At 55.6% G+C, this 21,763-nt stretch overlaps 1 protein-coding gene across 1 annotated transcript; it reads right to left on the bottom strand.

The window, feature by feature from the left end:
- Positions 1–8,630: 8,630 nt before the first annotated feature.
- LOC119092604 (protein Red) lies at positions 8,631–20,840 on the bottom strand (the record flags this gene model as incomplete). The annotated part of the gene is made up of 13 exons (XM_037215559.1): positions 20,771–20,840; positions 20,184–20,247; positions 19,498–19,650; positions 18,867–19,052; positions 18,329–18,443; positions 16,942–17,084; positions 16,455–16,602; positions 15,193–15,413; positions 14,281–14,385; positions 13,760–13,852; positions 11,447–11,518; positions 10,832–10,946; positions 8,631–8,843 (listed from the first exon to the last, which is right to left on the bottom strand). Coding segments are annotated over exons 1-13 (1,638 nt in total), but the record flags the coding sequence as incomplete, so codon positions are not given.
- Positions 20,841–21,763: the final 923 nt, after the last annotated feature.

Raw genomic sequence — 21,763 nt, 5'->3', positions numbered from 1 at the left:
AGCCAGCACGGCGGACACGACTCACAAGTACCGCGTCCCGAGACCATGAAGTCCGTTCTGCCGCTTGGACCAGGTCCGCGTCAGTCACTGGGTCTTTGTCCGCTTGGCCTTGTCTCCACTGAAACGAAAAAAGACAGTGATACATGCGCACTGCAGGGGCAAATAGCGTCCCTACATGACACAAAAGGCGGCCATTGAAAGCGGAACAACGCTAACCTCCACATCGAGCAACAGTCACTATTAAGGCAACAGAGCTTGCTTCGGGGCGCGCACGCAATGGAAATGGATGACATACATCGCGTCAGTTCCTTTCACCAGCCTGGTCGATGAGCTCACGGTTATCAATCAATCGGCGCCGATCCGGCAGCTTTGGCGCGTGAAGTCGGCACGGAGTCCATTCCGGGTTCCAATCATCGCGCCTCTACACCAGCTTGAGCTAACGAGAAAACTAAGGAGCGCGAGCCCGCACACGGCGTACCCTTGACTAGATTCGACCCGACGTCATTCCATCGACGCCATCGCGAAACGCGGCGTGCGTCAATCGCACTTTCCACGAGAGCTCGCCGGGCATGCACACCGGTAGGGGTGGGGGAAAGGGCGGGCCGAACGGGTCCGGCGTCCACTGGACGATCGCGCGGTGGTCGCAGAGATCGCCGACATCCACACAGGGAGGTGGGCGCAGGCGAGGACCCTCGGGCGTCCAGACAGAAGAGTGGGCGCAGGCGAGGACCCCCGGGCGTCCACACAGGGGAGTGGGCGCAGGCGGGGACCCCCGGGCGTCCGGACAGGGGAGTGGGCTGCCGCCACCGGTGATCGACACGGGCGTGCCGTAATTGGGAGCGTCGGGCGTGCCGCGCGTTGCCCTGGGAGCCGCGGCGGCGGCCGACAATGCGCCGCAGCTGCGCGCCGCCGCCATCGCGTTCGGACATCAGACAGTGCATAACGAATGCATAGGCGCACCGACACGATGGCAATTGTACACAGGAGGCGCGGTCGGCCGCTGGCAACGCCGTTTACGATGGCTCGTTGATTCGTCCCAGGCAATGGATACGGCCACTAGCGACGCTCGGGGCCTCGGCGGCCGCGTGGCGAATGACCCTCTGACATTACGGCGCGGGGCATGAAGACATCAGACCGGAACTGTGCAATCAGCGCCGTTTTCCACAGAACGCACGCACCGCCGTCACCGGTGGCGGTGAGCAGGGTGTGAGCGGCCGAGACGGTAAGCGGTGCGAATATGGGCTGTGCGTGGCCAGGAGCCAGCGGGCGGCAGCGAACGCGGCACGGTGAGCGTGCGACATTAGGGAAAAACACCAGCGAGGAGCTGGATGGGGACACAGCCGTTAACGCAGGCGGGAGAACGGTCTCGAGAGACACCGGCGCCCGCACCGGCACGCGACGCTGAAGGCGACTCAGACCGACCAGCGGCCGCACGAGGATAGCACGAGGATAGCACGGCTTCGCCCCCGCGCGGCTCCGGGCGGTCAGCGGGCGCGCGTGAGGATAGCACGGCTGCGCCCCCGCGCGACTCAGGGCGGTCTGCCGGCGCACGTGAGGACAGCACGGCTGCGCCCCCGCGCGGCTCAGACCGTTCAGCGGGTGCGTACGAGGATAGCGCGGCTGCGCCCCCGCGCGGCTCAGACCGTTCAGCGGGTGCGTACGAGGATAGCGCGGCTGCGCCCCCGCGCGGCTCAGGGCGATCTGCAGGCGCACGTGAGGACAGCACGGCTGCACCCCCGCGCGGCTCAGACCGTTCAGCGGGTGCGTGCGAGGATAGCACGGCTGCGCCCCCGCGCGGCTCAGGGCGGTGCGGCACCCTCGCGAGCTCGGGCGGGGCAACGACGCCCCACGGGGCCGGCGGCGATACATGCCAACGTCCATACATAACGAATGTGACAGCGGACAAACACCACGCTCAGATGTATGAGATGCATGGGGCGGTCGGCCGCGACGACGCGCGGATGGCTGGACGGTGGGGGCGGCTCCTGTGGACCGCAGCCGAGCTCGCGCCGCTCGCGGCGCGGTCCCACGCCGCACTCGTCTGCCCCTGCGGTCTGCAGTGAGACAGCGACCGCTCTCGCTTCATGCATTGCGGGACGAACGAGGTTAGGACGGCATCGGCGGCGGGAGAGCAGCGAGCGTCTGACTGATGAAGCGGCACGGATAGAACGCCTTAAGAATTTGGAACAATTTCTGGTGAACAAAGTTACCGGACTCACAAGTGAGAGCGATCCTAAATTTCTACAAAATAGCATGACAAGCGCTTAAAATGAACGCGCGTTACCATTTTATTCCCCGAAAACCTGCCATTTTTAGTCCGGAAACTTGCCATGTAGAACAGTAGCTCGTAATACATGACAACGTCCATTCTTCTTTCACCGAACGAACATGACAACTCTTGAGAGAAGAGTCAGTCAGCCTATTCCTCAGGCTATACAAAATGGATTGCAAACACCGCGGAATGAAGAGGCACACGTGGAAACGTCTTTCAAACTAAACAAGTCCAAGACAAGTCCAAGAAATGGCACTCATTGTCGCCCGTTCATGGGTGACGTCTTATAACATGAGGCGTCATGGAAAGAGTGAGCTTGAAAAGACGGCTTTGGTCTCCAGGAACTAGGCGGTAGATAGTAACTCAGTCTCTCAGTAGTGGATAGCAACTCAGACTACATTTTACAAAATCGGTGCCACCGAAACTTATCTCAAACTTCATTTTTCATGACACGATGGGGAAACTGCCATCCCCCAAGGCAGATTTTCATTCCCATCAAATGCAGAGCAAAGGTATCGATGTTTGTGCGAGGAGGTCATCGGCTCACCCCACAGTGACGCTAAGCCACCAATACTGCGACGCTATGTTCACTGCCATGATCTTCGCGTGCCGGCCTTCTGAGGAGTCCACGATGGACGTCAAGACTTTTCAGACAGATTGTGGTGTAGAGAGTGAACGGCCGGCAACAAGAGACGTTCAAACTCTACTACCTTTTTGAAAACGACAGTGCCGTGGCTAAAATCGGCTGATTCACGTACCGTTTTGTTGCGTAATGACATGAAGCGTTGTTAGCACCACGCAGCTACTTATGAGCGAAATGCCGACCAAGCAGGGAGTGGGTTTTGATATGGCAACTTCGCTCGGTCCTGCGGCCAATGGGCTTACTGCCAGCTAGAAATGGGGTTCCTTTTGTTGGGATGAAGCGGGCCATTGGTGAGGGACAAGTAGTTTTTTATTTCAAGCGAACACTCGCTGTTTGTCTATCGTTCATACTTTGCACTGAGTCGAAACGACACCAACGTTACTCGACGATATACTGGCCGCGTTGAAGTTAGTTACACTCAATTACTGGTCTACCTGCAAGCCAACAGCGTTAAGATACGGACCGTGTCAAACGCTTTCAGGAAATCACCGCCACTTTCATTACAAACAATCGCGGAACAGCGCTAGCGAGCCCTATAGTTTTCACTCGACGTGGCACGGACGTTTTTCTAAGGTTTTAGCAAGTCAGGCCAGCGAGCGCGCATTCACTTCAAGGCTTCCCTTTAATTGAAACTGCCTCTAGGTGTTTGCTGCGTTAGGTGGCCACGACAGTCCGCCCGTCTTTAAAGGTCTCCCTCTCAGGTGTCACGGCCAGCAACGAGGACGTCCACCGCCGGCGAGCTGCCGCGTAACAGGCGCCGCCTCTCAGCCCCGCAGAAACCTTCCCTTATCCGGCCGCGTGCACGTGGAATGACTTGCTCGATGCCATCACTGGGACACGGGTCGCGCGGCCTCATTGCGTGCTGTGCGGCAAGCAAATCAATGAGATTCGGGCACCAAAGCTATGCCAAAGCAGAACAATCTGTAATCTTGAGATGCTTGCTGTCGAATGTGTCTTTTTATCGTGCTGCTATCAATGACGTCACTTTGAGTGTGCTCCAACACCTGACTGGGTTCGTGATAACCAATGCATGGATGGATTTGAAATAAATTAATATGAATACAACCAGAGCTGCGCCACCTAGGAGAGGGGGGCACGTTTCCCTCCATTGTTGAATACGAGGGGAAAACTTTCTTATCCCTATCCCAACACCTTTCTTTCAGGATGAAAGATGTTCTTCGTACATACTTCCACTACTAGCCCCATATTCTTAACTTTCTTACCATACTTAAGTTCCCTCACCTTCATAGGTCTGCATTGCTACAGTGCGATGCTACAGACTACAAACTCAAAACACCGCTGAGCGATATTTTGCCTATACTAACCGAGCACGTCCAGCGTCTTCCCTGCATTTCAAGCCGGATTACGACGTGATTAGATCAATGTGGAACTACCACCTATAGATGTTAGACATTCCTTATACAGTAAGGTGAAAACTGATGTCGACTCGTAGCATACGTATTACAATGCGATATCCATAACTCCGCAGGTACGACTGCTGTTTCTGTACGCTCTCCGTCAATGACCATCACTTGCTATCACCACTTTCAACGTCGTGCCTTCACAGCAACTTCAAAACGCAAATAGCTACGGCCTAGCAGTTGCGGGTTACTTTAAACTTTAACGTGCCGCACTGCTCGGCAAGGTCCGCCCCACCCGATGACGTCACGTGACCTTGAGCGCGGCCGCTCCCACCGGCCGCTGGTTATCCCAGTCAAGAGCGCAGAGCCCCTAAAGCGCCATGAACCCACCCGGCCACGGGTGGGCGGGTCGGAAGGCAGGCGTTCTAAGCAACTGAGCTATTGGGAAAGACAACGAAGTCGTAAATCAAACTTCGATCAGATTTGATTGCTATACATCAAGTGGCACGCCTTAGCAGCTAGAGCAAATGAAGTCCTGAAAACAACAACACGTTGTCAGCGAATATAACCTACCAACCGTTCACTGATATGAACACTGTCCGAACCATAGGCACCTCAATAATGAGCCGAGAACCGACCTACGCCACTTTTCGAAACTACCCCCGGATACAACGCGCTTTATCCCCAGACGCGAGACTGGACTGTAAAAACTGCATAAAATACATCCAACCATAACCAATATTCACCCGAAATATACGTGTCTTTCAAACAGCTTGGCCAGTCACCAAAGCATGAGGCACTCTAAATTCCTCTTTTCGTCGATTCAAATATTTTGCTTTACCAGCCAAAAGACCGACAAATTTCAAGCACCAAAGTCCTTGAGCGGAAAATAACCGACCTTCGCTACACGACGACGAAAAAAGTCGAGGATATCAAGGAACCCTTGGGACATGCTTATAAACACACTCGAAATTTCCACGAAGCTCAAGTCTGTTTGCTGATCTGTTTGCAGCCTTTTGCCTTTTAACCCGTGTGCAAATCAAACAGCGGGACGCCCGACGCTGTAATTCTGGCCAGGTGCAGGTGCGCACGGCATGGCCTACTATGGCAAATTTCGTGCCGATGCCGTCAGCTGACAGCGCATGGCTTGTGTCGCTAAGAGCGTTTCTAGCCCGCTACAACTTGCATGAGTGGCCTGAAAACGCAGAGCGTACCAAAACCGGTGCGCAGCTGCTCCAAGCACTGGCTACATCTCAGAAACTGCGGGTCGAAGCAACGCAAAATTATCGCTTCTTGAGAGGGAAATTATAGAGAAATTGCGAGGCATCACGTACGCGATTGTACGGGCCACGTGGCTAGACACAGGACCAATCAGATAGAAATTGTTTGTTTTCGGTGCTTTTAATTTGTATCATGTTATCAGCATGTCATCCTTCGTGTGTGTAAGTCTGCCTCTGTGAAGTCCATGTCATAATCCGTGGGACATCCTACTTTGAGCATGAGAGATGAAGGGCATGGGAAGGACGGCCAGCGCCCGCTGGCCTATTTCCGTCGAAGCTGTTAGCGATTCACCTCATGGTGCCAAGCAGGAAAATTATGCAGACAATTCCCTCTAAGATAACGAAGGATTAAACCGTCACGAGGCGTCAAGCGGGTGATACAAGGCGGCATTTTTCAAAGAATAATGCGGCAAAATAGGAAAATCTAACAGTCACGCAAAAATCATACTAGAATGGCATGAATGAGGTCCAATTAGGATACATGGATGGGAGAAAATGGAGAAATAAGGACAACGGAAACTAAAAAAACACGGCTGTTGCGCCACCAAATATAGACAATAACAATATTGTCATTCCTAATTTAAGACGAAAAGTACTATATTTTCGAAACAGTCGCCCGCCGAAGTGGGCGGTCACCTGGTCTATATACCTCACTGATGTGGGCGTGCCTGTCTGCCTGTCTTACCTGTTTCATTCTCGTCTTTCGCCCCTTGGTCCGTGTGCAGGTCAAACAGCGGCTCGCTCGAAGCTTTGACACGCGAATATTTGACAGTTTGGCTTTTGACATGGAAGTTTTGATGCCTGACCCATGGCAATACTTTACGGCGTACCTTGCTTAATACTTTGCTTATGCACACGGAATTCCTTTGACAAGTGTAGAGCGCGGTGCGGTCAGCGTACAGCGCGTGGCTCGTGTTGCAAACTGTGTTTCCAACCAATTGGTTTTACATTGGTGACCTAAACACGTGATCCGCGCCAAAGCGGGCGGACAGCTGTTCGGAACTGTGCCCACATTCCGGCAACCGCAGACCGGAGCGACGCCAAATCGGCACGTCTCGTTAAGGAAGTGCAAGGGGCATCGCGAATTACATCGTTTCATGTGTGGGATTACAGCTGTCACGTGGGGCACGCACGCGGGCAGCGCAGATAGACCTGCCCGTTCCCAAAAGGTTTTTTTCACGTCACGACACATGTCAGCAGTCAGGGCCAACGGAGGCCTGAATCCAGCTTCAAAACGTCGACCAACGTACCAGCTGCCAACTGTGTGGCCATCACGTATTGGCTGAATGTACGGCTGTGCAATGAATCGCCGGGACATTTGGGACTGTCGGCACACTGTCGTCGAAACTGTGCCCACGGCAGTGGCGAACTTTATATTACCGTGTGCACCAAGTTATTACCCGCATTTACCGCCCGATTATTCGTCGCCGACACTATTCCGTTCACACATCAACTAGAGCATCACCGTGTCATCATCATTTACATCACCGTATGCACCGAGTCATAACCTGCATTCTCCATCCGTTTATGAGTCATTTACACTATTCCGTGGAAACATTTACGAAGCCTGCCAAGGCAAAGCACGAAGGCCTTGAAGTTTGGTGCACACTCTTGTTACACGCAGTCTGCACATGTATTGTGAAGTTTATGTCTGTGTGTGCGTTTGTTCCTCTTTGTGTCTGCGTCTGCAAAAGGGCTCTCGGCGTTCTCAGCGTTCTGAGATAAGACACAGGCGGTAACCAGGCCACGAAACGTTTCGGGCACATAAGAAACAAGCAACTTTTTATATCATCATAGAGCACGATTTATACGATCACGTGAGAGTTATGGAGGTAAACTACCAGGCGACAAAGTGCCAAATGAATTATTGAAAAGGGGCAGTAGCAACGTATTTCGTCTACAACTACCACTTCGCTAATTTTAAATTATCCCTTACAGTTAACCTTTCAGGTTGGGTCAGCCCCATTGCTATCCAGTTGTTCTGCCTCATCGTGTTTTAATACGTCGGTCGCATCTCCAACTGGTTACCTGGCCCAGCCAATAACGGCCAGCCGTGGTCAGCTGACCTAGCTCGGTCACTGACAGCTGTGGGCCGCTAACCTGAATGCTCCTCGTCCGGTCACCCATAGACGATAATTAAAGCCGGCCATTAATCACAAAGACGACCGTCTTTATATATATATATATATATATATATATATATATATATACATATATATATATGCCCAAATATAAATGCATGTCTACATTGTTGTTCATACAAGTATAGATATTTACATATAGTTATGCATTCATATTGTCATGCAGTGAGTCTTAGTTGTCTGTGCGCGGTGGCCGGTGACCTCCAAACGCACCGCTCTGGATAACGCACTCGCTGTCAGTCATCACCAGTCAGCCCCACAGCTGCTGCGGCCAGGATAGTCAGCACTGATACTCAGTGACAGTCAGGCCGGTCTGTCGGGCGGCCGTCACGCCCCCGGGCATCCACCTCCGTCCCGCCGCCCGACCGGCCGGGGGCGTCCAGCCGCCGTGCCCTAAGTGGGGCGGCGGCGCCGACCAAGCCGGCGGCGCCGCTGCGCACGCCCAGCGACTGCAAACGCCGACCTAATGGGCGGGCGGCCGGCCGTCCAGCTCGGGCGCGGCTCTCGGCTGATTGTGAGCGATGTCCCCGCAGGATCTCCACGAGGGCGGCAGCCGGGCCGGTGCCGGCCGGCCGCCGGGCCGCGTGACGTCATCACAGCGGCCGTGGGTGGGAAGGTCCGGCGACACAGCCCCCCCCCCCTCCCCACCCCACCCCTAAACTCGGACAAAACGGTTTAAGAGCTGCGCGCCCGGCATGTCGCAGACTCTGCGGCCACGGCGCTGTTGCGCCCACGGCTCTACGGGGCTGGTGGACGCAATGGCACCGACATCAGGCGAGAATTCAGCACCTGTCTGGTATCCTCAAATCACCCTATGCATCACATGTGTTCATAGACAATCACACATGATACCGCGCCGAAGAGCGGAGCCTGCAGGCGGCACATCCAAGGCATCCCGACCCAAACTCACCCGTCCTCGCCGGCCGACTTGCGTTTAGCGATGATGGCCGATATTTTCTGCCACTCGCGGTCCAGCTCGGCCTTCTCGTTCTTCTCCTTGGGGATGCGGCGCGTCTTGCGGCCGTCGGCCATCTTGACGCCGTACTGGAAGGCCGCCTTGGGTAGCGCCTCCTTCTGGTTCATGTAGTTGCTGTACTCCTCCTGCGTGTCGAAGTCCCAGCGCCCGATCGGGCCCTTCTTGTTGCCCTGCCGACGCCACCGACGCGTCAAGCGCCTCCGTTGCCGTGCGACAAACGCTTACCCCACACCGGCGCAACACAAGACGACTGCAATCCCGTGTGGATGTCGAGGCCGGTTCGGCCATTCCAACGTAAATACACCGGGACGGATTCTCACACACGGTGTTTATACAAAACAGCTGCCTGTGAGGTTTTCCAATAGGCTTGTGTCATGCACAGTGCTTCGCAAAGGGGGCCAACATTTTTCAGTTAGCAAAGCACACTTAACTATACGTGTGTTATCCTCACGAAAGCTATTAAAAATAGAACAAGACCGTTGGACCATGCACAACGACAACGTTTGGAAGTATGGAGGCCGGTTTCAGGTGCTAAAGCCTCCACTGCTTCAACCTGGTGCCAGCGCGTGCCTTCATTAGAATGCTGCCCGCTATGCTAAGCAAACGAAGTTTCGCTGATTGCTCTCGCTCCGAGCACTTAGAATATCTCAGCTAGGCTCGTCTTGGTTGGCACATGAACACCAGACGCGCCCATCACGGCCGATCTTCCGTTGACGAGATGGTGTTCCGTGACCTTAAAGGCCTTGAACGCATCGTTCAACCTTTCGCCGGACAGTGCCGCGGTAAGCAGCGGTTGATGCCGCCCGAAGCTGGCTGAGCCTATCACACATGAGCGTTATCATCTGAACCAAAGCCCGTCGGAGCAAGATAAACATACCGCTGCAGACGCTGAACGATATTTAATGCCCCCCCCCCCCCCCCCCCTTGGAGCAAGCGCGGAGGCGACGACCAGTTAGGACATGATGCCCCGGATCAAGGTGTAGTATCCGGGGTTTTCCTTCACTGTCGTGCCAACCATGCTGATACAGAACATGAAGCTGCTTGTTGACCTGAACCACATGCTAACATGGAGGACCACTCTAAGCTCTCCTCCTACCTCACGACGCAGGTTACCGCCTACAGCATCTTTCATTGATAAACTAGGGGGCGGCAGTCAAATTGATCCAGTTGACCTAGCCTGAATACCGTGAGGTTTCGTAGGGCTTCATTGAGTTACTTCAGCCACTGTAGCTTACAATTCGACCCATCTCACTTTTATACTCACAGGCTCATATTGACAGACACATGGAAACCCATTTCGGTGCATGAAAAATCTACCCTGAGACCCCACCATGTTTCTTGAAGGTAACACCTTAAGTTCCTCCCCTGTGCAGTACTGGCAGCAGTGACACCACTTCTGCCCATATGATGCTCAAAATCACATTTAGTGTCGGGTAATATCGGACAATTTTCCCTGCAGCTAACACCAAGTTCACACCAAGGAGAATGAAGCGCTCGAAGTCAGCGGTTTTGGTGCAAGGCGATTGCATGTGAAAACGGTCAAAATATCAACTCGGTAGATATTTATGCATGTTGCTTTGCACACGCGACGAACGCCAGAACTGCTGTCTCCGCCTACTGGAACTAGCACTACCTTTTTGAAGCGCCCTTGAGTGTCCCGACAAACCTAGCACTGACCAAACATAAACCAAAACTTGATCACTTTCAGTCACACGACCATCCCACCACGAAAGCCACACTGTCCCTATGCCGACTGACACAACACGACCGCCCACTGAGAAACAGAGGTGAGAGAACCCAGTCATCAGGGGACCATGTGCAGTCGATCTCAACCAGGGATAAGATCACTAAAGCTATTTCGAGCGCACAGAGAGACGAAGCCAGTATGACCGCGCCCACACAGGCCATGGAGACAACCAGCTGCGCACCAAACCCCACCTACTCTCGTTCATGGCCAATAAACAGGCTCAGACACACAGGCCTGCAACAAATCGCCGACAGATAGCCTGCATCTGAATAGCTGCTGCCAGGAAGTGAGAACATTCAAGGCATTTTCAAGCGCCTCCATTTCGACGCCGCCGTGGGGAGCGCGCGCGCCACGAGCACCGCGCCGGCCGGCGACCGACCCGCCCTGGCCAGACGAGCGGCCGCTGCTCACCATGTCCATCTTGGAGTAGTCGGCCTCGTCGTCCGAGTCGTCTATGGCGTCGGCCATCTCCTCCAGGCCCGGGTAGCACTCGGCGTAGCCGTTCAGCGCCGTGCCCATGTCCTTACTGCAGCACGGGGGGGGAGGGGCGTCAGGGCCCGGCCGCCCGGCCCCATCGGCCGGCGGTCCGCACCAGGCCGGGTCACGGCCCCCGGCGGGCGGGCGGCCACCCGGCCAGCGCCGTCTTGAAAGCTGGGCCCCATGACCCCGAGCGAGACGGCGGTGGCTATGTGCAATCACGGCAGAGTGCCGCACACTGGCTGGTAAGAGCATTGCGATCGCCGCGCGACACCTGATCGGAGCATTAGCTGATCGTACCGCACAGTTCGCAGCCACATTAGCTGCCTACTTGTCGCAGTCGACCGGTGCCATTATCCCCGTGCCTCCCAACATAAACAGCGCATGGCCTACGCGTTACAGCACGCTTCGCTGCGAACGACGACGCGCATTGGGAGACCTCGGTCGGCCCGCTGACCGTGCTGTGGCCATGTCCCAGCCGTAACGGGTCACAGACGGCCGTGACGCCGCTCGCCTGCTGTGACGGGCCGGGAGGAGTGTGACGCTCACCTGCGCTTGCTGGCAGCGGCGGCGGCGTCCACGCTCAGCCAGTTCGACTCGCGGCCCTTCTCCCGCTCGAACCTGTCGCAAGCCAAGGGGCCGTTCACAGCCAGAAGGCATAACGCACGGCAATGGCACGACATCAACACGATACATTGCGGTTTTGTCGAAGGATTGAAACGGGGCAGCAGTATCATGGACGGACGGAACAATTGTTTGGACCAGCGTCCTTGTTTATTGTGTTAGCATGTACACAACATTTCGGTCATTCGACTCTACGGCCGTCGTCAGGCGTTATGGAGTCCTGAGAAGGACTGAATGATACGTGACTTTCAGCCATGTATGTGCCACAACCATGATCATTTTCCTGGAATGACCGGGATTCGAACCACGGTCCTCTTGATTGCGATACCAGTGCTTTGCCAACAGCTCAATTTATATAGCACTGGGCTTACAATCAAGAAGACCCAGGTTAGAACTCCAGCAACTCCGAGGGGAGAATTCGGCTTGTGACATATACGTAAGTGATAGCCAAGCATTGTTCCGCCTTTTCAGAACTCACACCTGGCGACGGCCCGATAATTAATTGGTACACACGTTGTGTACACACACCAGACGGGACGACAGTCTGAACAATTATTCCATTCGTGACAACAAATTACCTCGGGGAAGTTTGGGCTCAGAACGCAGATTCGCGCGTTTTAGAAGATCCTCACGCATATAATGGATTAAACCAAAGTGAAATTGGAGGAACGGGTCAAAATGGACGAGACTAAAGAAATGTGTCTTGGCACAATACCAACACCACAACGCTCAGAGTGTTACAATGATGCACACCCACGCAAAATACTCAACCCAAACTCAGAGCCCATCAGTTCAGCTTGACATTCACATTGCCATCTACCGCCAGGATGCATCCCAAGAAGGCCGGCATCCCAGGAGCCACTCCCTTACTCCGGTGCCATCGGCCTGAAGATGTCCCATCGTGCACCAGAGCGGTGACACGGTGGAGCGCGACTGGAGCGGGGGGGGGGGGGGGGCACGGAGGAACGAAAGGTGATGAGATCGTGCTCCGGGAAGCAACCGCAAGTCGCAAAGCACGTGGATACCATCAGCCACATAAATAAACCGCGCCATGCGCCAGACCACGTGACCAGAAAACCCTATGTCCAACATCGCGCTCCGCGGCGGTTGATACAGTTTAAGAGCGGGACAGGCTGTACGGTCAAAACCGAGCCCAGAACTGCCACCGATCGGCCGGGCGTCCAAACACAACAAACAAATCTGGGGGGCACTTAATGGGCTCGAAGCCGAAATATTCCGCGCAAATGCAGTATAAAGGGTAACGCAATGCATCACAGCCGGGAGATTTCTGACTGAGCCAAATCTCTTCGAGCCCCCACGTTAAGCCAGCGGTGCTCAGTCATGACCATTGCGGTGTTTAGGCTCCGAAAGGTCATTCCGTTAAAGCGGGCTCGCCTACATTCACACCCACGCCAATCGTGGCAAACTGCCACCAACTGATCCCCCATTTCTCGACACTCGACCGACCTCGGGCCCATGCCCGCGCTTTGTCGATCGGATGTAATTTAGGAGCAGTGATAGGCTGCGTGAACCCGCCTGCAATATTGATGCCCGCTGCGGAAGATGAGAGCCGTCCCAAAGCACTCATCTCTCACATTCTCGCCAGAACAGACAGCGGAGTGCCGCAGCCTGCGCTGCCACCAGCCATCATCACTGCGCACACCACACGGCCTCACACGGAAAGACGGACTGTGGCGAACCACTGCCGGTCAGGGGTTCATCGCAGTGAAAACGAACTCGGCGCCAGAGACCTGCATACCTGACAGCCGCGCATGCACGGGTCACCGACGGTATGGCTGAGGCACACTAGCCCCGGGCGTCACCAAGTCCGACCCCCGACGTCATCTAGGGCCCGGCTCATATATGCTGCACCAGTGTTCTGTATTCTGGCCACTTGACATTCATAATGGTTTGCATATGCAGTGATGCATAGCGTTACTAGTGTTTTAGAAAAACACTACAAGCATTGTTTCTGGTGTTTTTCTGTGTTAAAGCACTAGAAACATTGTTACTACTGTTTTTTCAGCTCCAGTGCCTCAGCCCTCGCCTGTCCGCGACTCACTGGCAGCGGGCCGTTGCCGTCATCAGCTCAACCCTGGTCGTCCCCAGCCTCCTGTTCACGCGTCCGGCGCAGTCAAGCGCCGCCTACCAGACGTCTGCCATCTGCCGGACGCAGCGGAGGCCGCGCGGGGAGCGCCGGCCGCCAGCTGCCGCCCCGGCCGAACCCAGCCCGCTCACCTCTCCTTGTCGCGCTTGTCCCGCTCGGCCTGCTCGCGGTCGCGCTCCTCCTGCTCCTTCTCCCGCTCCCTGTCGCGCTCCTTCTCCCGTCCCCTGCCGTGTGTCAAGGACGGTCAGGAGCGCACCGTGGACACACCACAGCTGTGCACCCATCACAGAATGCCCCAGCGCTGTGCACTCTGAGCCGTATATACCAGACTGGCGTCAACCTCTGGGCACATTCCGTGCTGATATTTGGCACACTGCAAGCACTTTGTGCTTTTCCCAAACAATTGGGTTGAAAACAGACTTGAATGAACAAGGAAAGTGTATCCCAGCCTCAGCATCCTTCGATGTGTGGTTATTCGCCTGCAGCAAAGAACAGTCAACACTCTCCAAGTAATTAATTCAGCGGCATCAGCATGTGGAAACAGCCTGCGCTACATTGTTTATTAGCTCGCGGCCGACGCTGGCCCAAGCCACCTTTTACTCGAAGAGTCCGGCAAGAACCGCGCCCTGACGGCGGCTGTGCGGCGCCTCACCTCTCACGCTCGCGGTCGTGGCGCTTGTCCCGGTCGCGGCGGGTCTCCTCCTCCGGTCGGTCAAAGTAGGAGCGCGGCCGGCGCTCCCGCTCCCCCTCCTGTCGGCTGGAGAAGGAGGACGGTCAGCCGTGGGAGGAAACGACGCTCGATACTCACTGTCCCCTCCTGTCGGCTGAGGTAGGAGGGCGGCCACCCGAGGGAGGAACCAACATTCCATGCTCACTGTCCACTCTCTTGTCGGTTGGGGAAGGAGGGCGATCAGGTGAGTGGAAGCGACAGTCGACGCTCCCTGTCCCCCCCCCCCCCCCCCCTCCTGTACGTTGGGGGAGGGATGAATGTCAGGGCTGGGGAGGGATGGCAATCAGGGCTGGGGGAGGGGATGGGGCCAAGCGGGCCACGGGCGCAACCTCGTCGCCCAAGCGCGCCGGTAAGCCCTCGTAACCGGACAAAGAATCAAAGACTCAGCAGTTACCAGTCGCCAACATAAGCCCTCAACGCAGAGCCTCAACATCTTATCCATAAATCAGTTGGGACCCAAAACACACGTGAGTAAAAAGAGCTCAAAGCTGATGGCCTCGACTTCAAGACATAAGGCCTCGTGCCCCCCCCCCCCCCCCTGCTGACCTCGCCGACAGTCCTGCCGAACTCACCTGAACTTGATACTGTCCCGCCCTCTGACCCCGCCGACTTGGTACCGCCCTGCCCTCTGACCCGCCGACAGTTCCGCCGGGCTCACCTGGACTTGTCGCCGTCCCGGGCGCGATCCTTGTTAGCCGGGACCGGGACGTACTCGCCGACCTCGCCGACAGTTTCGCCGGGCTCACCTGGACTTGTCGCCGTCCCGGGCGCGGTCCTTGTTGGCCGGGACCGGGACGTACTCGCCGACCTCGCCGACAGTTCCGCCGGGCTCACCTGGATTTGTCGCCGTCCCGGGCGCGATCCTTGTTAGCCGGGCCCGGGACGTACTCGCCGACCTCGCCGTAGATGTCCTCGCCGGCCATCTTCTTCTCCTCGGCGGCCCGCTGCTTGTCTTTCTTCTTGAGGCGGCGGCCGGTACGGCCTTGACGCAGGTACGACAGGATCTGCGTAAGCTTGTTGATGACGATGTCGTTGGTGGTCAGCGTTGTAGCTGTCTGAAGAGGACGAGAAGAGAGGCGTTAATGTGGTGGGGGCATTGCCGAAAGTCAAAACCGACGCAACTACAGCAAGTGGTGCTTGCTGTGTTGTTAAAGCATACTTAATGATCATTTACAACCCCACAGTGTTTAACGTGTCGCGCAGGACTGTTGGTACAAATTTTCAGTTTTGGGGGGTCGTCTTGCAAAGCTCTTAACGAGAGCGTGGGAAATTCGTACATCCATGCTTGAACTGTTTCAAGACGGGCATTTCTACAAATACTTCAAGTGTACACTATGTCGAGTAACCAGGCTACGATATCGTCCCTCAAGGTTGTCAGGTACGACGTGAAATCACCAATGTCTTGGTTTACCACGGCCTTATCGCGTGGAGGAAAGGGTCTGTCTAGCGCGGCAATACTCATGAAAATAATGGGAAAATTAAAAAGATTCACACAATGCCTTGGAACTTTTTACATCTTCCACAAATAGCTCAAGCAGCATGACATTTGCTTTTCAAAATTCAGCGACATGTACTCCACTACATTTGAATGTACTCATGCCGAAGCAAAATAAAGGTGCAATAACGGATGTGCTCTGTTTTATGGACCACAAAAAACATCCTCCGTGCGCCTTATCTGCATAGTCCATTTCTTTTTTAGCATCTGCTCACCCGAGGAGAAAGCAATTTTAGAGCACTGCGGCAGTCCCGGGTACGTCGTGACTGACTGCGGTGAACAGGGCCGCGGTCAGCCGCCGCGGGGCGACGCAACCCTGCCCGTACCGGCACGGCGCCAGCCCATCTGCGGGCAGTCGGTCTTGCTGCGTCCCCTCCCCCCATCCCCCGATCGGGTGCAGACTACAGAGGGTGTCAGCTCACCTCCACCTGCGGACAGTCGGCTTTGCTGCGTCTCCATCCCTCCCCCCCCCCCCATAGGGCGCAGACTGGAGGGTGTCAGCTCACCTCCACCTGCGGACAGTCGGCCTTGCTGCGTCCCCCCTCCCCCCCCCCCCCCCCCCTCCTCGGTAGGGTGTACACCACAGAGGGCGTCAGCTCACCTCCACCTGCGGACAGTCGGCCTTGCTGCGCACCACCGTGGTCGGGATGTCGAAGTCGACGTACTCCTCGTCCAGGTCGATCCGGTAGGCGGTGCGGCCCGGCAGGAACAGCTCGTTGCGCAGCGGCGGCTTGTCCCGAAACAGTACCCTGCGACCGGGCGGCGGCGATCGGAACGGGACCGGGCCCCAGCAGCGGGACAGGGACACGGTCGGTCGCCAGCGACGAGCCAGACCCACCCAGGCACTCCCAGTGACGTCCCAACGTGCCGCCACGCACGACGTCCGGGCCTTCAACATCAGTCACGCCAAATGTGCTTGTGTTCTTAACAGCGCTGGATATTTTTGACAATGGTACTATCACCAATATAGTTAGAAATAGCCAAGCAAACACCGCAAATGACAATCCCCACCAACGTACCGGCAGCCTTAAATACTGGTGCCGATTGAAGTTGATAAGCTCGAAAGAGAAAGAGGAACAGTGGCTGACCTGTGCACGTTCTTGCCCATCTTGGTCTTGAAGAGGATCTCCTCCTCTTTGGCCTCTTCCTTCTTCTTGTTGTCGACGCCGTCGGCCAGCTGCTCCATCTCGTCCTCGTGCTCCAGCTCCATGGCCTGGATCTCGGACCTCACCTGGCCGCAGACGCGGAACCTCAACCGCAGCCCTCTCTCCATACGGCCGTCAGGTCTGCCACGTTGTTGTCCCAGCCGCGCGCCGCCCCGCACATCTCAATACGAACCTCACGACGCCCGACGATGGTGGTCTGCTCCCAACCGGCACTGCTAACGCCTTCCCGACCACAGACCCAGCCAGAGGCATGGACCACAGACCCAGCCTGGTCCACGGATCACAGACCCAGCCTGGTCCTGGACCACCGGCCCAGCCTAGTCCTCGGACCACAGACCCAGCCTGGTCCCCGACGAGAGACCCAGCCTGGTCCTGGACCACCGACCCAGCCTGGTCCTGGACCACCGGCCCAGCCTAGTCCCCAGACCACAGACCCAGCCTGGCCCTGGACCACCGACCCAGCCTGGTCCTGGACCACCGGCCCAGCCTAGTCCCCGGACCACAGACCCAGCCTGGTCCACGGACCACAGACACAGCCTGGTCCCTGGACCACGGACCCAGCCTGGTCCCCGGACCACAGGCCCAGCCTAGTCCCCGGACCACAGACCCAGCCTGGTCCACGGACCACAGACCCAGCCTAGTCCACGGACCACAGACTCGGCCCGGGCTCGGACCACAGACGCAGCCTGGTCCACGGACCGTACACAGCCTGGTCCCCGGACGAGAGACCCAGCCTGGTTCCCGGACCAGATAGGTGAGGCTTGCGACGGGCCGGGGCAAACGGCACAAGTCAGGCGTTTCAGGGCGACACAGGTCAGGCGGTTCAGCACAGCACCGGTCATGCGGTTCGGAACGGCGCAGGTCAGGTCACGGGCTCGGCCGTCAGCCCCCTGTGGGCCTGGTGAGAGGTGACACACGTCACCAGCCACAGTCCCATCAGCCACGGCCGGATCGACACGGCCGGCGCCGGCACAGTCCTGTGGGCGGCGACTCCGTGTCACGCGGCTTACGCGCGGAAATGCCCAGTAGGCGGCTCGCCCAAACTGACTGTGGCATACATAGTACGCTCGATCTCGGGCAGCAGCTCAATACGAAGGGCCGGCGCTGGACTGTAGCGCGACAGACCCAGAGCCGACCCAGAGCCGCCCCGGAGCCGAGCCCGCTGGAGGGGCCGGGCCACCCAGCCACCCATCAGTCCGGCTGAGCCCATTACAGCTAGATCTAGCTTAACGCAGTCCACCTGAGGTAGTCAGGGCGGACGCCGACGGTCCGCTGGCCGTCCAGCGCGGTGGGCAGGAGCGGTGCACACCTTTTGTAGCAGAGCGTAGTCGAGACCCTTCACCAAGTGAGTGTGCTCCATGTCACCACCGAGGAACTTGGACTCCTGGATTTGCTGACGTCGACGCTCGGCCGCGTCCAGGCCCCTGCCGACGGGTCACCGTCACTCAGCTGAATGTCACAGTCCAATAAGCAGACAACATGCTACGGGCGACTGTACTGGCTGGACCAGCTAATCTGAGTACAGGGCGGAGACGACACCAATGGTAAGTGCAGGCCCAACAGGTGCCGACACCACAACCCTGAATCCCATTGACATCTCGACAGTTATTCATTTTTGCAACAAGCAATAGCCGAGAAAAAACTGCCCTGGCGGTCAGCTGCCTGAACAGAAAGAAAACGGCAACAACAACGGACCAACAAAGTTGCTGCCAACTGTGTATGCTGCGAGAGAAAAAAGCTATCCCACGACTCACAGCTCGAGTCGCTCACAACCTGCCGCCTAACACTGCAGGCAGGACACGACACCGACATGCCCGGCGGGCAGCGCCAGCGAAGCGCCCACTCACGACTTGAGGTCGGGCGCGACGGCGCGGTAGGCGCTGGCCGTGGCCATGGCGTCCTCGGTCTGGTGCGGGAAGTCCGGCACGCCCGCGCCCTCGTCGCCGTCGCGACGCTCCTTGGCGCGGTCGCGGTACTTCTTGGCCAGCTCCGCCATGATGTCGTCCTCGGCGCGCTTCAGCTTGGCGTAGTAGCTGGGGGGAGGTGGGTCGGTGATCGGACGGCCAAGCCCAGGGGCTGCTCGCGGGCTGAGTGCCAGCTGACTGCACTGGCAGCGCTTCGCATCACGTGACGCAAAAGGAAAATGGAAGGTGCTGAATGACAACGAGGTCTGTGGTCGGGACAACAAGCCATCTTTTTGGTGCGGATGGAGCATGATGAATTTATTGGTTTTCAGTCTCATCAAAACGTCATCACCTGCATACACCTGGAAACGATTGTCGCCTACGTCCTATGCCATCACGGGCATGTCCTCCAGATTTGATACACAGATGCACACTTCAGAAATGCATCCCCGTCTCTCATATACTCCGAGACGCTCTACCAGTCCAGACAAACAGCCGGCATATCACTGGTCGTCATGCGCCAACCGCGTCCACAAAGGCCTACGCCAGCCGCCCCGGCCACCGGCACACTCACCTCTTCTTCTTGCGTCGCTCTTCGGCCTTGTCGATCTTGCCCGAGGTGTCGGGCCGGGCGGCGGCCGGCGTGGCGGCGGGCGGTGCCGTCGCCGGCCCGGCCCGCGGCGTCATCAGCAGCTTGCGGAAGTCGGCATTGGTGAGCCGGGCCGGCCTGCCGACAGACGTTGCGTCACGGCAGGGCGCCACATCGCGCGCGGCACCGACGCACCCTCGCAGGTCGCAAACATCAGATAGAGGCCGGACGCGACCACACCAGATACAGACAGGATAGGCAGGAGGCAGGTGAGCAGGCATGGCTGCACCAGCAGGACGTGCCATCACGTTTCCGACACATGGCATGCTTTCTTGGCATTGTCATGCTGGGACTCAGAAGCTTACATCTAAGATTTAGGTTAACAAGACTTCAGCTGAATCTTGGGACACATGTGTTGCATGTTATCAGCTCTCATGTTTCTAAAGGAACACAATCTATGTGTCAACAGTGACCTGAATTTTAAAAATCAGGTACAAGATAGTTATAACAATTGAAGCACATGAAAAAGTGCAGTGCACAAATCCAACTTTACCACAACATGATCCAAGCAATGAAAAAAAATTGCCAGAGCTAACAAAAGACTTCATTCTACCAAGTGTCAGTGTACTTAGCATGAATAAGAAAAAAGGCAATGTATCCCCAGCTCTCACGTAGATTCGACGTTATGTTGTGCGGCACCCGGCGGTGCTGCTGGGTTCGCAAATGGCTCCTCCTCTGTGGAAACAAAGGGACTGGTCACAGAAACACTCTGGCTCAATGTGCTATGATCTAAAGCTGTTCTAATGGACAGAAACACTCTGGCTCAATGTGCTATGATCTAAAGCTGTTCTAATGGACCTAAAAACTAACTCAAATTGATCAAAGCAATGCACTATGAATGTCTGCATACTAAAAACTCTTTGGCAGGCCAAACTTATGTGTGAAATGCTGTTCTTTGAGCAGCGAGGGGAAAAATACCACAACCAGCTGATCAATGACCTGGATGAAATGAAGCACTCCTAATATGAGCAAACAAAAATTATTTAGTGATCAGGGAGAGTGCAAATGACTGAGGCACTTGCCAATGCTGGGCTCAAAATTATGGGTTCAGGCCTGTCAGACTAACAAGATTTGTAATGGCAGTCCATGTGTGAGACCTCACATGATTGCCACAGCCTTCTATATCTTGATTTAATAAAATATCAATGTTAATATGGAAAATATAGTCTATTTATTGATCCCAGAAGAAATTACTTACTTTCAGGCATGACTGTTTATAAGGGTATACAGTTCAATTAAACTATGGCAGACTGCAGGTGCTGTCAAACCTGGAAGAGAGATAACACAATAAGACATACAATGCACAACATCTCAAAATGCATCCAGTAGGGTATGCAGCATATAAATATGGATTCATCTACAGGAATCATGGCTCTCTGGCAGCCCCCAAACTCAATTTGTTGGCACCAATCCATTGCCCTTTGATGCCAGTCCAGACATCTGACATGCCCAGCCCATTTGTCAAGCCTAAGGTGCTTACATACAGGGTTTCCAGCTGCCCAGCTTGATGCTGATTGGCTGATTTTAGGCAAGGGGATGGGCAACAGGCAGTGAGCCTCACCCCAGGTGTATAGCACAACAAAATATTGACATGCCTACCACCCAACTGGCCAAAAATTGGAACACTGACAAGGCACAGTGAGTATTAAGCATGACACTTCCATGCACCCTTGAAACATTGCCAATACTAGGACAACCAAATCTGGGGAATCTGGGTATCATTGCCCCACTTTTGTGGACCTCTGTGGGAAGCAAAATTGAAATGACTTAAGGTTTAATGCACTAGAGCCATCAAAAATTTGTGCATCAGTGGAAATAAAATCACTGGTTGTGACACAAAAATACAGGAAAGGGAAATGAAATACACCTATGTAATTTAGTGCATGGCTGTATCCTATGGCCCACATTACCCAAAATGGAAGCTGATTGCATTGCACTGGAGAATTACTGAAAGAAGTAACTGATGACCATGGACCTCAGCTACAGCACCATGATCAGATTCCATTTAGTGACATATTATAAGCTGCAAGATGAAACATAGCGCGCTCAAGGTGAATTCACATTCTGACGTCAACCATTTGCGATGAGCAGACAGCAAGCTTTGCCGTAGCTAACCGTGCACACACACCCACACACGCTAGTTAAGGCGTTAGCACTAAAAGCACTTCACGAGAAAATTTTCGACAATGAT

Source organism: Pollicipes pollicipes, unplaced genomic scaffold (genome assembly GCF_011947565.3).
Source record: "Pollicipes pollicipes isolate AB1234 unplaced genomic scaffold, Ppol_2.1 Scaffold_3447;HRSCAF=4054_pilon_pilon_pilon, whole genome shotgun sequence".
NCBI lineage: Eukaryota > Metazoa > Arthropoda > Thecostraca > Pollicipedomorpha > Pollicipedidae > Pollicipes > Pollicipes pollicipes.
The sequence above is the reverse complement of the archived record's forward strand: the minus strand, read 5'-3'. Positions and strand labels throughout refer to the sequence as shown.